The 17,799-nt window shown below is 34.6% G+C and overlaps 1 protein-coding gene and 1 pseudogene across 1 annotated transcript; one reads left to right on the top strand and one right to left on the bottom strand.

The window, feature by feature from the left end:
• Nucleotides 1–12,583: 12,583 nt before the first annotated feature.
• Nucleotides 12,584–14,420, bottom strand: LOC106453810 (ubiquitin-conjugating enzyme 15-like). Its single transcript, XM_013896019.3, has 6 exons — nucleotides 14,279–14,420; nucleotides 14,069–14,172; nucleotides 13,885–13,987; nucleotides 13,580–13,643; nucleotides 12,950–13,038; nucleotides 12,584–12,869 (listed from the first exon to the last, which is right to left on the bottom strand). Exons 1-6 carry the CDS (start codon nucleotides 14,306–14,308, stop codon nucleotides 12,774–12,776), a joined length of 486 nt encoding a protein of 161 aa, XP_013751473.1. The 5' UTR covers nucleotides 14,309–14,420; the 3' UTR covers nucleotides 12,584–12,773.
• Nucleotides 14,421–14,761: 341 nt separating this feature from the next.
• Nucleotides 14,762–16,397, top strand: LOC125597267 (annotated as a pseudogene).
• Nucleotides 16,398–17,799: the final 1,402 nt, after the last annotated feature.

The following is a 17,799-nucleotide window of genomic DNA, read 5'->3' as shown; positions in this document are numbered from 1 at the left end:
GTTTCCGATCACCGCAGCTTCTGTTTCCGAGGAAAGAAGTCTATGATACCACAGATAGAGGATAAAGCTCCTCTATGATCGATCTAGTGTTCAATAAATACCAAACCGCAGCTCAAGAGTAATAGATCTGTGAAGAAGAAAGATCTAAATCCTCTATGAACCAAGTAAGAACTGTTTATTAGAATTCCAAATGGATAAGAGGTTTTACAACTCAATTTCTGAATGAATCCAAAAGAAGCTACACTAGCTCAATTTATACTCTGTTTCTAACCGAATTATAGCTGCTCCACTCCAAGGACGCCACGTGTCCCTCACGAGTCCGTTGTAACAACTCTCAGCGGCTACTCTTCCTCCTCTCATCTTCTCATACGTGTCACAAGCTTTCTCTGTATCATTCAGATCTAGATCTAGGTCAGATCTACGATTGCTGAGCTTTGACTACGGTGACGAGGAGCATCGCTGCCTCCTATCTCACTCTAGTTTGAGCCTTGCTCCCGCTTTCCTGTGTTTGCTCTCCTTTGAGTTGTTGTCAGAGCTTCTCATCTTCAGCTGAAGTAAACAGGTGTTTGGAGGTTGTCGCCGAGGACCTCTGTTCCTGGTCTAGTTGTCAGCTTACCTCAGCGAGCTTCAAGGTGTGTCTCGTGTCTTCATTTTGTAATTTGATTCGCCTAGGGTCTTGAGGACTAGCCCGTTCTGGTGTGTATGTTTCGATGTCTTCAGTCACCAATTTGTCGCTGCCTTGTTCTGTGGAGTATCGTGATTCCTGTTCTTCAAGCCTCCGGAAAGAAGCTGGGGTCGATGTACTCTGCCTCTTGGAATCTTGCTTTAACATATCTTCTACGTGATGGAGCAGGAGTAGAAAGTGTAAACCTCCGCCTGCATTGCAAGAGTCTATTTGTGTTTCAATGAATGTTTTTGCTCTTGTCCTTTTGGATCTACATGTACCTCCTTCTTAAGCTTCTGGAGTTTGGTCAGTTTTGGAGTCAACTTCACCTTGCGATGGCCAGGTCCGGGAGCCCTAACCGCCTCCGCCTATCTGTGTTGTGATGCCTCCTTCTGGATTGTGTCTATACTGACCTCTCAAATGGCATCTTGGCTTTTTGCGGTTTCGACAGCGTCTAAACTTTGCCAACCGGGTGGCCGATAGCTGATATATGTGTCTTTTATTAGCCTTAAATTGTTCACCATGAATAAGTTTAAGCCTAACCTTGTGTTTAAGAATTTTTTTATATTTTCTTTGGAGGATTCTTAGATAGCTCATTGCTAAGTCTTAGCAGATTTAGATTCAAGTCTTTCTTGTATCTCAATGCCATTTCTATGAAATAAATTTACATTTTGTCGAAAAAAAGGTTCATTTGTGATTAATATACAATTTAATTTCCTTTAAAATATTCTAAAAACACTGTTCTGACGACTAAAGAACAATAGTATATTCTAATTATAAAAAATTAAATTCTTATAACAACAACAGGTCGTCAGTTCCATATAACATATATGATATATGCAAACTTATATGTTAAGTTGTAAGACTTTTTGTTTTGATAATTTTGTACATTTATAAAATGATAATAATGTAGCAGTAATTTTGTTTACAAAGTTTGTATTTTCCGATCTTAATTTTTGAATGTGTTAAATAGGCATCAACGTACATGCTGTGGTTCGTATTTGATTAGTTGTTTGTCTAGTGCTTTATTGACTCTCGCGATTGGTATTTTGTAATCTGGTGGAAGCAAAAAGAGTGAGAAAGAGAGAGTTTGCTTTTTAGGTTAAAAGTTAAAATAGCATTATATGAGACACACTCGCTGAAGTCCATGCATTTGCTTTCTCGCTAGATTGAATGCCAATGCTAGCTAGCTGTATACATATACATATTTATATAGCTATTATATATTTCCCACTTATACAGACAATAATTTTCTTTTACACTTCTGTCATTCGGAAGGTTACACGTAATAGAAAAAGCCTATACCTATATAGAGCTCCTAAGAAATCTAATATGTAGATTTATTGTGTAGTCTACATCGTAAATTTTTCTAATAAATGAAATTTAAAATTGTATAAAAATAATTGTTGTGAAATTTTTAATTAATCAATATAATGGTTAATATGAAGTAAATAAATTAAAAAATTATACAATTGAACAATTTTAAAAAATATATATATTAATTTGGTAGTCATGTGTTAGACAATGTTCATGGTTTAGCAAAAAGGTTATAACATGTTAAGTCTTTTATGGTTAGATTTCTTAGGTTTAGATTTTAGATTGAGATTTTTGTTTTATTGAGTTAAATTTACATATTAATGTTTAGTAGTTTATATTTTGTATATTATGATATTTGATAAAATAATTGAGACTTTTTTTATCATCAAGCAAATATTTAGAATTTAAGATTTGTGGTTTAGGGTATAGTAGACGTACAATAAAGTGTACTTCATTGTATACTTTTTTTAATATACTTTAATGGTGTTTCCGGAATAATTATTACTTTATGAATAATAATATGAAATTATATATTATAACTATTAAAAATAAATTAATTTTGTAAATAATATATTAAAATTAAAACAATAAATAAAATAGAAAATACCGTTGTAGACTTATAAAGAAGTATACTCATCGGTAGCAATTTAATCCAACCGGATTTAACTAAGTTAATTTTAACTAAACCAACTTAAACTCAATAACTTTAACCTAATGTGATATCATATATTAAAACTGTTAGAAGAGTAAAAAATGAAAAAAATAAATTTATATATTAATTTTTCTATTACAATAAAGAACAAAAACAATTTTATTGTAGACTAATTTGTAACTCAACAAAAACAGAAACAATTTGAGGTTAAAAAATCAAAATAATTTTGATTAATTTATTTTTTGTATGAATAAATTTAAATTATAATATTCAACAGTTTAAGATAATATATTAAATTATTAAAATAATAAAGAATACACAACAATAATTACTTTATCATACTAGACTTCCAAAAAAGTATATACAGAGTTTCAAAAGAAGTTTAAAGTGTCGTAAATTTTAACCTAGTTACAATTTGTTTTCTCCTTAGATAAATAAAATTTACACAATCTCTCTTTAAAATGGTTGCAAAAGTTTCTAAAACTCTATCACTTATCTTTAAAACTCTCCCTTATCTCTAAAAGTCTTTCATTGTTAATATTTTCTCATGTCTTTCTCACAATATTTTCTTATTTTTGTAGGTAATATCATTCATGGTTTTCATCTTCCCCTCTAAAAATGTAAGTTATAGATCTATAGATTTTAAATATGTATTTTTTTGCTTATATTCAAATAAAGTTATACATTCAAACTCTATGTATTTACTTTGGTACTATTTTATCTTATAAATTTTATTTTTGAATTTTTTCAGATTTAAAAATAATTTTCACATTTCTAAATGTACAGATCTTTCAGATCTAATAATTAGCTGATAGAGTAGACATGTAATTTTAAGCAGACTTCATTGGAAGTTTACAAAAATATAACTTTAAATCTTTTTGTTCTATATTTTTTTAAATAATTTTATCTTAATTTTCATGTATTTTATTCCATGATTTTTATCTGCTCCTCCCAAAAATATAATATTTACATCTATATATATTAAATGTGTGTATCTTACTCTATTAAAAGGGAAATATCTGAGCCTATCCACCTCAGCCAATTAAATCATCTAATGAAATATGATTTTTTTGCCATGTCACTATTTATTGAATCCAATAAAACACTTCATTTTCATTGTTCTTATTGAACTCTCTGAAATTGCCGTTATCCTGCATTTAAGAACCTTTTTTTTTTAAACTTAATTCCCTTCGTTGATCCTTGCAAGATGAGAGACGATGACGTTTCAACTTCCGTTGTTTTCTCTTTATAGCTATTTTGCCGAATTTTAGCCAAAGGTATCACTATAATTTGGAATCCTGCTAAATTTTAGAAGTAATATTTAGTTTACAAAACGAAATAAAATAACCATACACTACATTCTCATCTTTATTGTGTTAATCATGTTATTCTTTTTTGGTTTCATATGATGGAAACCTATTTTACAACACATAATCCATGATATATTTGAGAAACTAAAAATAAAAGCTTAAGCTTTTTTCAAAATAAAAAAATAAAAATAGAAAACTCTGTACTACAAAATATATGCAGAACATAGTAAAAACATTTGGTTTAAATGTATCAGACAAGAATATATTCTAAATTTACACTATTAAAAGGGGAATATAAGCTTCATTGAACCTATCCACCTCAGCAAATTAAATTAGCCAATGAAATATGATTTTTCGCCATGTCACTATTTATTGAATCCAATAAAACATTTCATTTTCATTGTTCTTATTGAAGTCTCTGAAATTGCCTTTATCCTACATTTAAGAAACTCCATTTTTAAAACTTAGTTCCCTTCGTTGATCCTTGCAAGATGAGAGACGATGACGTTTCAACTTCCGTTGTTTCTCTCTTTATAACTCTTTCGCTGAATCTTAGCCAAAGGTATCACTTCTTATAATTTGGAATCCTGCTAAATTTTAGATGTAATATTTAGTTTACAAAAGGAAATAAAATAACCATACACTACATTCTCATCTTTATTGTGTTAATCATGTTATTCTTTTTTGGTCTCGTATGATGGAAACCTATTTTACAACACATAAATCCATGATACATTTGAGAAACTAAAAATAAAAACTTAAGCCTTTTTCAAAAATAAAAAATAAAAATAGAAAACTCTGTACTACAAAATATATGCAAAGCATAGTAAAAAACATTTGGTTTAAATGTGTCAGACAAGAATATATTCTAAATTTACACTAAATACAATCTAGAATGCAAAAATATACATACAAAATGACAATTTTTACCAAATTATACCATATCATTCGCGTGTAAATGCCCACGTAGTATATTGAATAATATGTTCAAATAATAGAAAAATTTTCAGATCACAATGATCCAAATAACAGACCACTATTTTAAAGGAATAGATAAATATGCAAAGTTATAAATTTTAAAATTACAAGTAACACGTAAAATTGTAGGACAAAATAATTGAGTTCAATAAATAAAATTACATAAAGTAAACGAATTTTTAAAAATAAATGCAAAAAACAATACAAAATATAAACCGCGCGTAGCGCGGTTAAAGAATCTAGTTTTATTAATATTTAAATAAAGTTACATATTCAAACACTATGTTTTTAATTTATTAATATTTTGTATCATAAATTATATTTTAAAGCTTTTATATTTAAGTTTATTTTCATGTTTTAATGTATATATTTTGAGATTAAAAAAATATCTAATAGAATAGACTTCAAATGACGTCAACTTAAAAAATAGAGCTAGTATACGTCACTTGAAGTATATGATATATCATAGATTTTACCTACTTTAGAACATGATATATATATATATATGTGTGTGTGTGTGTGTGTTTTTGAGTCTTTTATATGCATTTGGAGTCTTTTCAGAGCTTTTACAGGTTTAGGTACTCATTTGAGAAAAATGATGATTCTGGGGTATTTTGGAACCTTTTTGAGAGTTATGCTGAAATAACTAAAGCGGATCAATTATTGAAGATAAACATCGATCAACAAATCGCTTCCAGCATCGACGGATCACTATCGATGTCGATCGAAGGCGAACCATCCGCGAGAATCAACATTTAAGGAAATCACAAGTTTTACCCAAAACTCCAAGTTATTACATCTTAAGTCTCTTGCCGTATTTTAGACTATTTATTAGGGTTTTGTATCATTTGAGAGACAGACCTTCTTGAAAATTCTTCCACCATTGTCACACACTTGAAGAGGAGGCACACTTGATACCTTAGAGAGCTTAGAATAGGAGAGAGAGATCTGAACTTCATTACAGAGAAGATCTTGAACTCCCTTGTTTCTTTACTCTGTCTTGTTTACTTTTCATACTCATTTCATTTAAGTATTATTCAGACCATCATGACCATGTTTCTTATCAATATGTCTGAGTAGTCTTATTGTTAGATTATAATTCTTCAAAGGGTGATCAATGTATTGTTAATATGAACTGTTGTTAGGATGTTTTAAATAGTTCATCATCTAGTTGCTCTTAATGCTAAGTCTAGGATTAATCCTAAACTTAGATCTGAGGTTTAATTGGCGCAAGCGGAATGTTGGTTAATTGCCTGAAACTAAGCTAGTATGATCTAATTAGCTAGATACACACTGAAGTTGGTCTAGGAGATTAGAGAACTTATCTAACCTGTTTGCAAAGCGTGCTAGAAGGTTGATTTTAGATATAGAGATCGACGGGCAAAAAGGTGTATCGATCGACATTCATATAGAATCGTCAATCGGTACTTTCTAGAGATCAACAAGCGACAGCTGAGATCTTAGATCTAGACATTAGATAACGATAGGCCATTGATTTTACCCACTTTTAGCCATGGTTTATAAGTGTTTTAATAACTAGTTAATATATTCTAGAGTCTATTTAGTTTATTTATAGGTCCAAGAGTGTTTTGGAAGAAATTGATCATTTTGGAGCATTTTGGAGATAATTGTAGAAAGCATCCGAGCTGACCGTCGAGCAAGACTTGCGGTCGACATTTAGAAGAAATAATCGATCGATGCACACCCTGTGACATCGATCAACAGCGAAGTGCGCAGAAGCTTGCCAACATGTTAGAGGCAAAGAACCGTTTTTGTCCAAACCGACTTAGAGCCTAAGACTTCACCAATTTACAAGATTACCCCTGACGTGTTTTAACCTAATATTTATAGCTTGCCAACATGTTAGAGGCAAAGGGTGCTTTCTTTTTTTCTTTTTTTCACAGCAAAGGTTTTCTAGGATTTTAGTAGAGTTGGAGAGAAGATCCAAAGAGATTTGTGGTTGAAACTCAATTATTATCTATCTATTTATCTATGCAGTTTTCTTACCTTATCATTTTTGTTATGAATTTCTTAGCTATGTCTGAGTAGTTCTATTGTTAGATTTAGGGTATAAATAGGTTATGATGGATTAGCCCGAACTATAGATTGCTAGTTGTGATATTCATCATTAGGATTGTCATTAATGCTTGTTTCTAGTTTAGCTTGCTAGAACTTGACCTAGGAGTTGTAGACTCAAGTTATCACTTGCATCTCACCCTGAATCCGTCCTAACTGAGCTATCATTGCTAGAGTAAGGTGAAAGCTGATCTAGGAAGCCTAGTGAGGATTATTCAACCCGTGCGTAAAGCTTGACTAACGCTCGTTGATCGATATTCCTATAGAATAATTGATCGACGGTGCGAAAGGTGTGTCAATCGATATTCCTCTAAAATCATCGATCGACACTTCATCTGGTCAATAGACAAACCTAGAAAGCGAACGCCGATCAGTTTGTTATTAAGAGCTTGAACTCTATAATATCATGCATACAACTATTAAGTATCTATAGGATTATAATCCTGATTACTTGAATATAAACCCTGAGTCTAGCTATTTCATCTAAAAACCCAATCAAATCAACGTAGCAACTACCTTGCTCACAACATGCTTTTTTACATTTAAATATAATCAACCTAGCATAATCACTCTGATTAGATTTATTAGATTCCCTAGCTCCTTGTGGATTGATTTCTAAGTACTACGATAAAACCTCTTATTTGATAGATTAATTCACTCCTTAGGGTAATTTGAGTGAGATCCAATTTGGCACCGCTGCCGGGGAGCTTTGATCGCCTATAGATTTAGTCTGATTAGTTCTTTACACCACTTTCTGCCATAATTTTTTTTCTTGTCTTTTCAGGTGCATGCCTAGCAGTACAAGAAGCAAATACGGAAACTCAACTGCTATTCTCATCAGATCCTGCAAGCTTGGAACGTTCAATCCATAAAGAAAGACGCTCCTCATCAATTAAAATAAACGCTAGTTCGTCGATCAACACTCGCCAACCACCGTTGATCCAGACACCGATTCTACCGACCGACACTCACTCACCACCGTCGACCGAAACTACTCTTTCGTCAACTGATATCTTCCATTTGACATCAATCGATACTTCATCCCGAACATCGATCGATACTGATTTTCGATACATGGTTGCTTATTTGGTTCTTGTGCTAGATGAGAATGGAGACCTGCATGACCAAGAGGGTCATCTGCATAATGCAGCAGGTCAGAAGATAAATGCTTAGGGGACTGCAATCCTTGAGCCCGATACTGATTCTACAGGAACTGATCAACCTGTAGATGAGGCTGCTCGACCCAGAACGTTGGCTGATTACAACCGTCTGGATCAGTTCTATGCCAACAGATCAGCTATTCGCCCTCCAGCTATCCAGATAGGCGATTTTGAGTTGAAGCCGCAGTACTACACACTCGTGGGACAGACACCCTACTGTGGGTTATTTCACGAGCATCCTGTGGACCATCTGGAGAGGTTCTAGGAACTTATATCTGCTATCAAAGTCAATGGAGTCCCTGAGGACTACCTATTCTGCAAGCTCTTCAAATACTCACTTACTGGAGAGGCTTGGTATTGGCTTAAGCAGTTACCACCAGGATCTCTTACATCCTGGGGCGACATCTTTGATGAGGCACGTGCTGAAGACTTGAGGAGCAAGATTGCTACATTCACTCAAGAGCCTACATAGTCATTCAGAAGCTCTTAGATCAAATTCAAGTCTTACCTAGTCAATGAAGTACATATGCTCAGTACTTTCTTCAGAGGCATCGCAGTGCAGTATCAGATGGCTGTTGATGCTTCCCGCGAAGGGAATTTCAACCTACGAATCCATAAGAGGCTGTGAGACTTATTGAGAACTTGGCATCCAACAATTGTACCAAGAACACTGATTTATATAGAAGGAAATCTGCAGCCATCCTTGGGAAGGAGCAGATGGATGAGGTGACAATCATCGATCGACATTTTCTCGTGATTTATATACGAAAGTTGAAATCTGAGATCTAGATATAGATAATCCAATTGATTTTACTTAAGTTTGAGTTCGAGAACAATAAATATCTATAAACTCCTAATAACCCAACTAAGTTGCTTACTTATCATACCAGAGATAATACATGAATCTATCTATTTTTCCAACTATTAACAACCTCAAATAACACCAATTGAACAACTACCTTGTTCGCCACTTCATTTACTGATTAAAACCTATTAATCTAGCTTTATTTTGAAGACCATAAATCTCTTGTGTAATCCTAGAGTCTCTGTGGATTCGATCCCTAAGTACTACATCTGAACCTCTTATTTGAAAAAGAAATTCACTCCTTAGGGTAATTTGAGTGATATCAAATTTGGCGCCGTTGTCGGAGACTCTTTCTTATTACCTTTAGATTAAGTTGAGAATATAGTCTAGATTTTGTTACTGTATTTGCTAAAGTTTTCCCTCTTTCCCTACTGACCCAGGTTGTTGTAGGCACAGAGGGGGTAACCCACGAATTGGTTGAATGGTGGAACCAAGGTTTAAACCTGAAAATAAAGAGAACCGATTTTTATGAGTTTAGAGTTTTTATGATGCAAACAGAAACAAATATGAAAACAAATGAGATGATGATGATAATGGTAATGAAACAAGATAAATAAACAAAGGATAGGATGGAATCAAGCTGCTGGTTGTGTAACACTCTCAGCTTGATCAAAGGATGGTTGAAGTGGAATGAGATGGAGCTTTGCTTGCTGGTTGTGTAACTCTCTCAAGCTTGGCCAGTGGTTGGGATGGACGAAATGGATTGATAGACACCAAAAAGATCTATGGAAGAGATCTTTGATAAGCCTGGTTGCTCTGGAGCTGTTTCTCACACACTCAAAAGACTTAGAACAATAGTTTTGACAAAACTAGAAAAACTGTATTTTCATTCATAAAAGTTCAAGGGTGATTTACAAAGACAAACTAATTGAGCTTTATAGGCTCGACTACTGGGACTCTCTAACAGTCATAAAATGACATAAAGAAAGAAATAAAATCGAAATAATAAACTTGGAAGCAAAGGAATTGATGGCTCCATGAAAACTAGCCGTTGGAGGCTTTATGGTGAGAATCTTGGCCAAATGAATGTAGATGGTGTTCTCCTTGTATCTGGACGGTTTGAGGGGATAGCTAAGCTTCCTGGGAACCTTCTTGATGGTTTGGAATGTGCTGAGGTCGTGCCTAATCTGAAGGAAAAAGAGCTGTTGGAGTTTTAATGCTTGAGACTCCAAATAAGGCAAGTTGAAGTAAATGAGGATCCTCCTGATCCAATTGTTGCTGGTGCATGGTATGAACTTTCAGAACTCCTCCTGGACTCCTAGAATATCTCCTGATTGGTTGAAATGATATCCTGGTCGCCAATGTCTGGTTTGAAGCTGATTGAACCGGTTAGCTTCCAATTGAGGCAAGTGTAGAACTGGTTTGACCGGTTTTGGAGATTGGATCATAACTTCATAATTCCGTGGCCATTTCTCCTGATCTTGGGCTTTCTGGAAATCGGATAAACTCCTCTTGACTCCTATGATGGTCTTTGCTTCAGGCCTCTCCTTACTTGAGCTTAAATCTCCTTCTAAAGTCGGATATTCGCAGATGGACGGGCTGAGAAACCTCTGAGTTGTAAAATTCATAACTTCTTGCTCCGTGAATATTTTGACCCAATTCTAATTGGCCTGGACTCTTTCTTGAGTTTAGAAGCCATAAAAATTAGCCTCGTGATTTAAACCCTCCTGGTTTGTAAGATATGGGATTTTTAGTGCACGTATGTCCTGGTTTGCGCCTTGGCTGGTTGAGTAGGGCTTTGGGTTGACCTCCGGTTCAGTTGCTGATCTGATGACCACATCACAGGTACTTAAGATGGAGGACATGGATTTTGGCTGAACATCGATCGACGAATTAACAATAACATTGAGCGACGGGTCGACGGAAAAATTGACCTATGCTTCACTACAAATCGACGGTACCCCACCAGAAGCAGGTAAGTTTTCTCTTACAATTCATACTAATGATCTTACAATTCATACTAATGAGGAAGTAGTCCTAGCAGAATCTAAAGGTCAACTAAGCAACGCAATTAACCAAATCATAAATGAACAGAGAACTGCAATCCCTGTTAAAATTAATTTAATCTTAAATAAAGATGAAGAAACAAAATTGCCTTTGCAAGACTACTTAAATCCTAGCAGGACCTGTTCTAATAGGTCAGCCATTATGCTACCAAAAGACGATACCAAGAAATCCGGGCTTAACCTCAAATACCTAATCTTGGTACGTCAGAACTCTTTCCGTGGAACCATCTCAGAACATCCACACGATCACATCAAAAATCTAGAAGAAATCATGATGGACGAATACAACCGCTGTAAACTCTTCTCATTTTCCTTAGAAGGAGACGCCAGAAAATGGCTAGATCAATTACCAGCAGGATCTTTAACCTGCTGGAAGGAAATTAGGAGTGTTTTCATTAATCACTTTTTCGATTAGACACGTTATTGGGATGTGAGGAAGAAGATCTCCACATTTCACCAAGATCCACGGGAATCATTTAAAAATGCCTGGGGAAGATTCAAGAGTTATCAACTTGAATGCCCCCACCATAGTTATTCAGAACCACAACTTATTAACGCCTTTTACGGAGGTGTTAGCCTACATTACCAAACCACATTTGAGACAGCGAGTGAAAGGAGCTTCATGATCTCACTCATATTAACCTAAAGAGTGAATTACTCTCTCAAATAAGAGGTTCAATTGTAGTACTTAGGGATCGAATTCTCAGAGAGCTAGAGAACCTAATAAATCTAATTAAGTTGATTAAGCTAGGTTGATCATGATTAAATGTAAATTATAGGTTTGTGAGCAAGGTGGTTGCTCAATTGATTGATTAGGAGTTTTGGTACTTAGATGATAGTAGTTAGATTTAGGGTTTTTATTCAGGTAATAAGGATTATAATCCTACAGATGCCTAATAAATTGTATGCATGATATTGTAAATCTCCACACTTCATAACAAACCATTAGACTCTCCTTTCTAGGTTTATCTATTGACCAGTGTCGATCGATGTTTCTATAAGAATATCGATCGATACACTTGTTGAATCGTCGACCGAATATTCGATAGGAATATTGATAGACCATGAATTTTACCCACTTTTAAAAGAAAACGAGAACTCGTAGGTGGGTCGAGACAAATACGTTTATTAGATAAGAATACGTTCAGTCTGTTTACAAATAAGAAAATAAGCGGTAGAAAGCAAACCGGCGAAAGGTAGTCCGCCAGGAAGTACAAGTCGACGAGAGAGAGAAATGAAACCCTAGTTGTAGCCGAAAGTAAGTGTGCGTGGTCGATTTGTGGATCCCCTTTTCGCTGCCTCTTGCTCTCCTTATATAGACGACCAGTCAATAATCTAATTTGCCTCCACTCAATGGGTTTTCTGCTCGTTGGGCCGAGCTATCGGGCCATTGTGTCAAGCCGTCAAGTCGACTGCTTGCAGTCGCTCGTTCCGTCGACTAAAAACAATTTTGAGTCGAGCCGATCGGTAGTCCACGAGCTAACGAGCTGAGTCTTTTCTAAATGGTTATGGATCAGGTCAGCTATTATGTAGGTCTTTCCATACCAAACAAATATAAAATCAAAAAGTGTATATGGGATTTCAGATTCCGGCAATGTTTTTCTCCTCTTTGAGTTATTGGGAAGTGTGAGCATGACATTCCATAGGTAAAAGTGAAAAAGATGGAGACAATAAGTAAAAAACATTCAAATGTGTGAGCATTGTCATCTTCATATTACAATAAAGGGCTTCTCTTGGTCGTTGCATCAAGCCTTGTCGTCATGGAACCACCACCTCGTCTCCTTAGGAGACCTCCCGTTCTTACAATTCTTCACGTAACGATCATTATCTGCGGGGCGTTCCTGCAATAACATATACGTTTGCGACTGAGCTCATACTTCACAGTTTATGTACATTAGGAAATAAAAAAGGAAGCAGGAACCTTTGCAGGTGAACTTGATAGCATGGAGAGAATGCTGATGCAGACGGAACTCACAGTCATTGCAGGTGACCACGAGTCATATAGAATATCTGCCAAAAACAACCCACAGATATTTATACTAATTCTCCAAAGGAATCACTATCATCAGTTTACATGCTCAGGGATAAGCAAATCTGAACTAAGATGCAAAGCGGAGAGATACATGAACTCAAACTCCATAGCAAGTACAAAATCATGAGTCTAACAAGAGCTCTGCGTGTTACCAGCTCAGAGGCATAAGCTATGATATTTGAAAAAGATTATGATTTTGCAAAAGCATAAACAGGAATTATATCCCTAACTTTGAGCAACAGACAGAGTCGTTATCCAATAGAAACATTTCTAAATCACAGAACCATACAATTGGTCCAACCTCGGGTGATCAGTGATCACCAAAGCTATCTTCAAACTTGGTAAACTCTTCATTACATATCATCATAAAACTAACTCGACAAGGTATTCATAGCATCACTGCACATTAACAGCAATAAGAAGGTATGCAAGTTGGTGTAACACAAGCAAGATAAACTAACCCTTGAGATGCGAATTAAAACAAAATAAAACAATAAGCTAAAGAGATGGAGCAAATACCCAAACAAATATGTCCGTTGCTGTAAATATGTGGGTGTGACGGTGCCGGAGGAACAAAAATAACCTGCTCAACCAACAGCAGATGAAATTAATCACACTAACTCCATCAAACAGACACCTAAACCCAAAATAAAATAAATACTATAAATTCAATTAGGTTGAGTAACAAAGTGTAGCCAACCAAAGAGAATCGAAGAGAAAGACACATAAACATGTAAGAAAAGGAAGTAGTTCCGATCAGATTCGCTATTACAAATGTCAAACAGAAATAAAACAAGAAAACCTAGAGGATCGAGATGACATGCCTGGGGCGCTTCCATAGGGTAATTAACGGGAAATTCAACCTGAAGCTGGTAAGTCTCGTTCGCGTAGAGCGTCCCCGGAGCTCCGGTCACATCGATTATCCATCTTTCAAGATCACACCAACAGAAAACAAATCGATCAAGTGTTCAAACAGAGAGAGAGATCAAGGGTTCATTTTATTCTTACTTTTGAAGATTGTCGGTAACTTTGTGCCTAAATCCAGTGGGAGGATTTAATTGCCACTCGGTAAGCTCTTTCTGCAACCTATTGCACGCGATCTTGCTTAAGGCCTACGCATAATTGCAACAACCACTCCGATTTCAGATGTCATCAAAAGTTCTATACAAGAGAGAATAACAAATCCGTGAAGATATCGAAGACATGCGAGATAGAGACCTTGCGTGAGGGAGCGGAAGAGCTGGTCATGGCGGAGAAAGAGAGAATGAAGGTGTGCGATGCGTCGCCTCCTTTACTCTTCACGGTTTTCTTTTTCAGAGGGACACTTTCCTTTTCATTAAATTAATTATTTTGGATGCAAGAGTAACTACAAAAAATAAGGAAAAAATTACAAATATCTTACAATACTAAAAGTAAGATATCAAGCCCTCTAAAGACATCCACGTCAGATTAAAAATTCAAGAGTAAATTAGCTCAATATCCAAAAAGAAGTGAGATACCATAGAGTTGAGGAAAATGGTGATGATGGGGGGAAAAAAATTGGGGGAAATAGGGTATAGAGTGCAAATAGGGTATATGTTGTGTATAGGGAGTACAATTTCTCAAAATCAACCAATAAAAATGTTTTTGACTGCCATGTCACTACCGTTTTTGTAGACCGAAGAGAAAATGGGCTTTCGTTTGATTTAAAAGTAGTTAATCATGACCCGTGTGAAGCCTACCTCTCCAAACCTAATCTTCTTCGACGTAGAGTCTGGCGTTTCCATTCCCTGCAATCTCCGTTTCTTCTCTGTATTATCACAACCAGTCTAGATCATTAAGTTCTGTTCTTCAATCCTTTTATAGTGGTTAAAACGAAACCAAACATCTGTAGCAACAATGTTCTCACCAAAGTGGAGATGATAAAGCCAATAGTGAGATTACCAAAGATTGGAATGGCATTGACCAAGTCCTTCTCTGAAACCCTCACAGCGCTTCTGCAAAGGTTTCAACTTTCTTCTTCTTCTTACCTCTCTCTCTCAGATTAGAGCCTTTCGTTAATGTGTTGTGGGTTTTTATTTTGCAGATTAGCTTACATGGAGGACAAGTGATTTCGTGGAGGAATTACCAGGGCTAGGAGCTTCTTTTCACTAGCAACAAGGTATGTTAATTGTATAGACCATAACCCCATCAAGAAGGAAGAATAATAAAGATCTGATTTTTAACAAAATGTGAAATTGTGTAGGTTATCTTCAAAAACCCAAAATCAATGCGTAGAGGGATACAGATTTGTTATCTTCAAGTAACTTTATCCTCAGATTTCCCATTGTTTGATTTGAACATTGTAATTGAGTTGTTTGTGTGTGTGTGTGTGTGTGTTTGAAGTTTGGAGATTGTGGATCACTGGATCAACATGGGTTTGCAAGGAACAAAATCTGGCTCATCGATGAGAACCCACCTCCCCTTGCCTCAAACGAGTCCTTTGGAAAATCATTTGTTGATCTTCTTCTCAAATCATCAGAAGAGGACTTAAAGCAATGGCCTCACAGGTTAGAAAGCATCATCATTTGCCTTTTATCTTCTTTCTCTTTACAGATACTAATGTATGTGTGTGTGTGTGTTTCCCTATGCAGTTTTAAGTTCCATCTTAGGGTTTCACTTGCCATAGATGGCGACTTAACATTGGTTTCTCGGGTTAGAAAACATCAATGGCAAGCCCTTTAGCTTCTCATTCGTGTTATGCAGTCTCTTTACGCAATAGCTTGCTCAGAGTAGAGACTTCTGTCATGATAATATTCTTTTGCCAAGCCTAGAGTCTCAGACACACAATTTCCGTAGAGTGATGGATTTTTTTAACCCAAGGTAATTAGTAGTTAATATCATACATACGTGCTCAAATCTTTTTGTGCTTTCTGTTTTGATTTTTAAACACACGGATCCTAGTAAATGATTTGAAAAGCATTGTTTAGATGGGTTATGGAGATGTCCAGCAACAGAGAAACAACAACAGTTGTAAGAGAAGATTTAGAGCCAAACGAAATGAAGCTTGAGATTGTTAAGAAAATGTTCTATTCTATTTTTATAACATGCCTATTTACCTTGTTTTGCAGGTGATCCAGTGAGCAAAAGAGAGAGAATAACCACACGCTCTTTGTTTAAAACTTGGGTTGACCACATTGTGAAGAGTCTCCACTTTTTTAAAACCGAGAAGTCTCAACTTTGATTGATAATTTTCCATACTTAAATGATAGAAAAGAATGTGCCACTGAGACATAAGATATTTCTGCAGATTTTGTTTTTGTTTTTTTGAACATCAGTCTGCAGATTTTCTTGATTGCATAAAAATTATTTTCTGGTATGGTAGGTTACTTGCAGAAGAGGTTAAATTCTCATTTACTCATTGTCACTAAAAGTAATAATGAAAGTCATTGGAAAAAAATTTTGAACACAAATCAGTAAAAAAAATATGACTGAAATTCATGTTTTCTTTTCACACTCTTAGCAGCCACTTATTGCTGAAAGAATAGAGAAACAAATATGTTAGTTTATTTTCCTGAAATTTATCAGATTTTTGTTAATAATGGAAAATTATTATGTTAATGATAATGGACGGGTGTTTGGTTTGAGATAGAAGATAAACTGAGAGAATCTGTTTAGATTAATCCTACTCTCAACCATCTCTAATTTATAGAATTTGAGGTAAATTTACGGTTTTCATTGTCTAATATGGGAGACGGAGAGTTCTTTTTTTTGGTAATCTAGGAGACGGAGAGTTGGATATTCTGAATGGAAAAACATTCATTGTCAAATTAATTAATGAGGAATACGTTGAATGAATCCAAATATGGACATGAACAAAGTAATGTACTAATGTTCATGATAATAGGGAATTATTATGTTAAATGATAATGGACGGGTCCTAACAAAGTAATAGCAAAATAAATTAGTATGTCTAATGCTTAGCATTTAACTTATGTTACACTGCTATTTTGGTATTATAATAAAGTACGTAATGGACACCACTTATATAATATCATCTATGTCCATAAGTTTCTGACTCTTATATATTTATAAATCTATCTGATTTTCAGTTACCTAAGACCAATGTTATAGTGCAACGATTATCGAAAGAACATCAACAAATGAAAACTCCAAAAAAAAAGGGTGAACACTTAAAGAAATGTAAGAAAGATCTTACCGCAAAAAAAAAAATGATTCATCTGCACGATCACACAAATCTAATATCATCACTATAAAAGAAATTTTTTTTATTCATGATATCAAGTAAAATCTAAGAATATTGTATTCATTCGAATATCTAAACCAACCGACTTGCACGATCATAAAGTCAACATATATAGAACATATTAAATAAAATTTATACAAATTAGTATAGTTAAAACATTTACAATTTATATATATAGAACCACATGAGGAGGAAATACAGAGATTTCCAAATAAATCAAATATAAAACACTAATGAAACATATTACTTTCGCTTCTATTTTTTAATTTATAAAATGATCGACAAAATGGCAGACCGCATAAAAATTAATACGGTTATGTTTTCATTAATCACATAAACACAAAGCCAAAAATATAATAGTTAAAATAGATTATCGATTAAAAAATATTTGACAAAAAATAACTAAAATCAAATATTTCAATATAAAAAAATGATAAACTTAAAATATATACACCTACATAGTCTAACAAAAACATAATATAAAATAATCGGATGATAAACAAATATAACATAA

Source organism: Brassica napus, unplaced genomic scaffold (genome assembly GCF_020379485.1).
Source record: "Brassica napus cultivar Da-Ae unplaced genomic scaffold, Da-Ae ScsIHWf_1413;HRSCAF=1996, whole genome shotgun sequence".
In the NCBI taxonomy this organism is placed as follows: domain Eukaryota; kingdom Viridiplantae; phylum Streptophyta; class Magnoliopsida; order Brassicales; family Brassicaceae; genus Brassica; species Brassica napus.
Note: the sequence above shows the minus strand (reverse complement) of the source record. Positions and strands in the feature narration are given on the sequence as shown.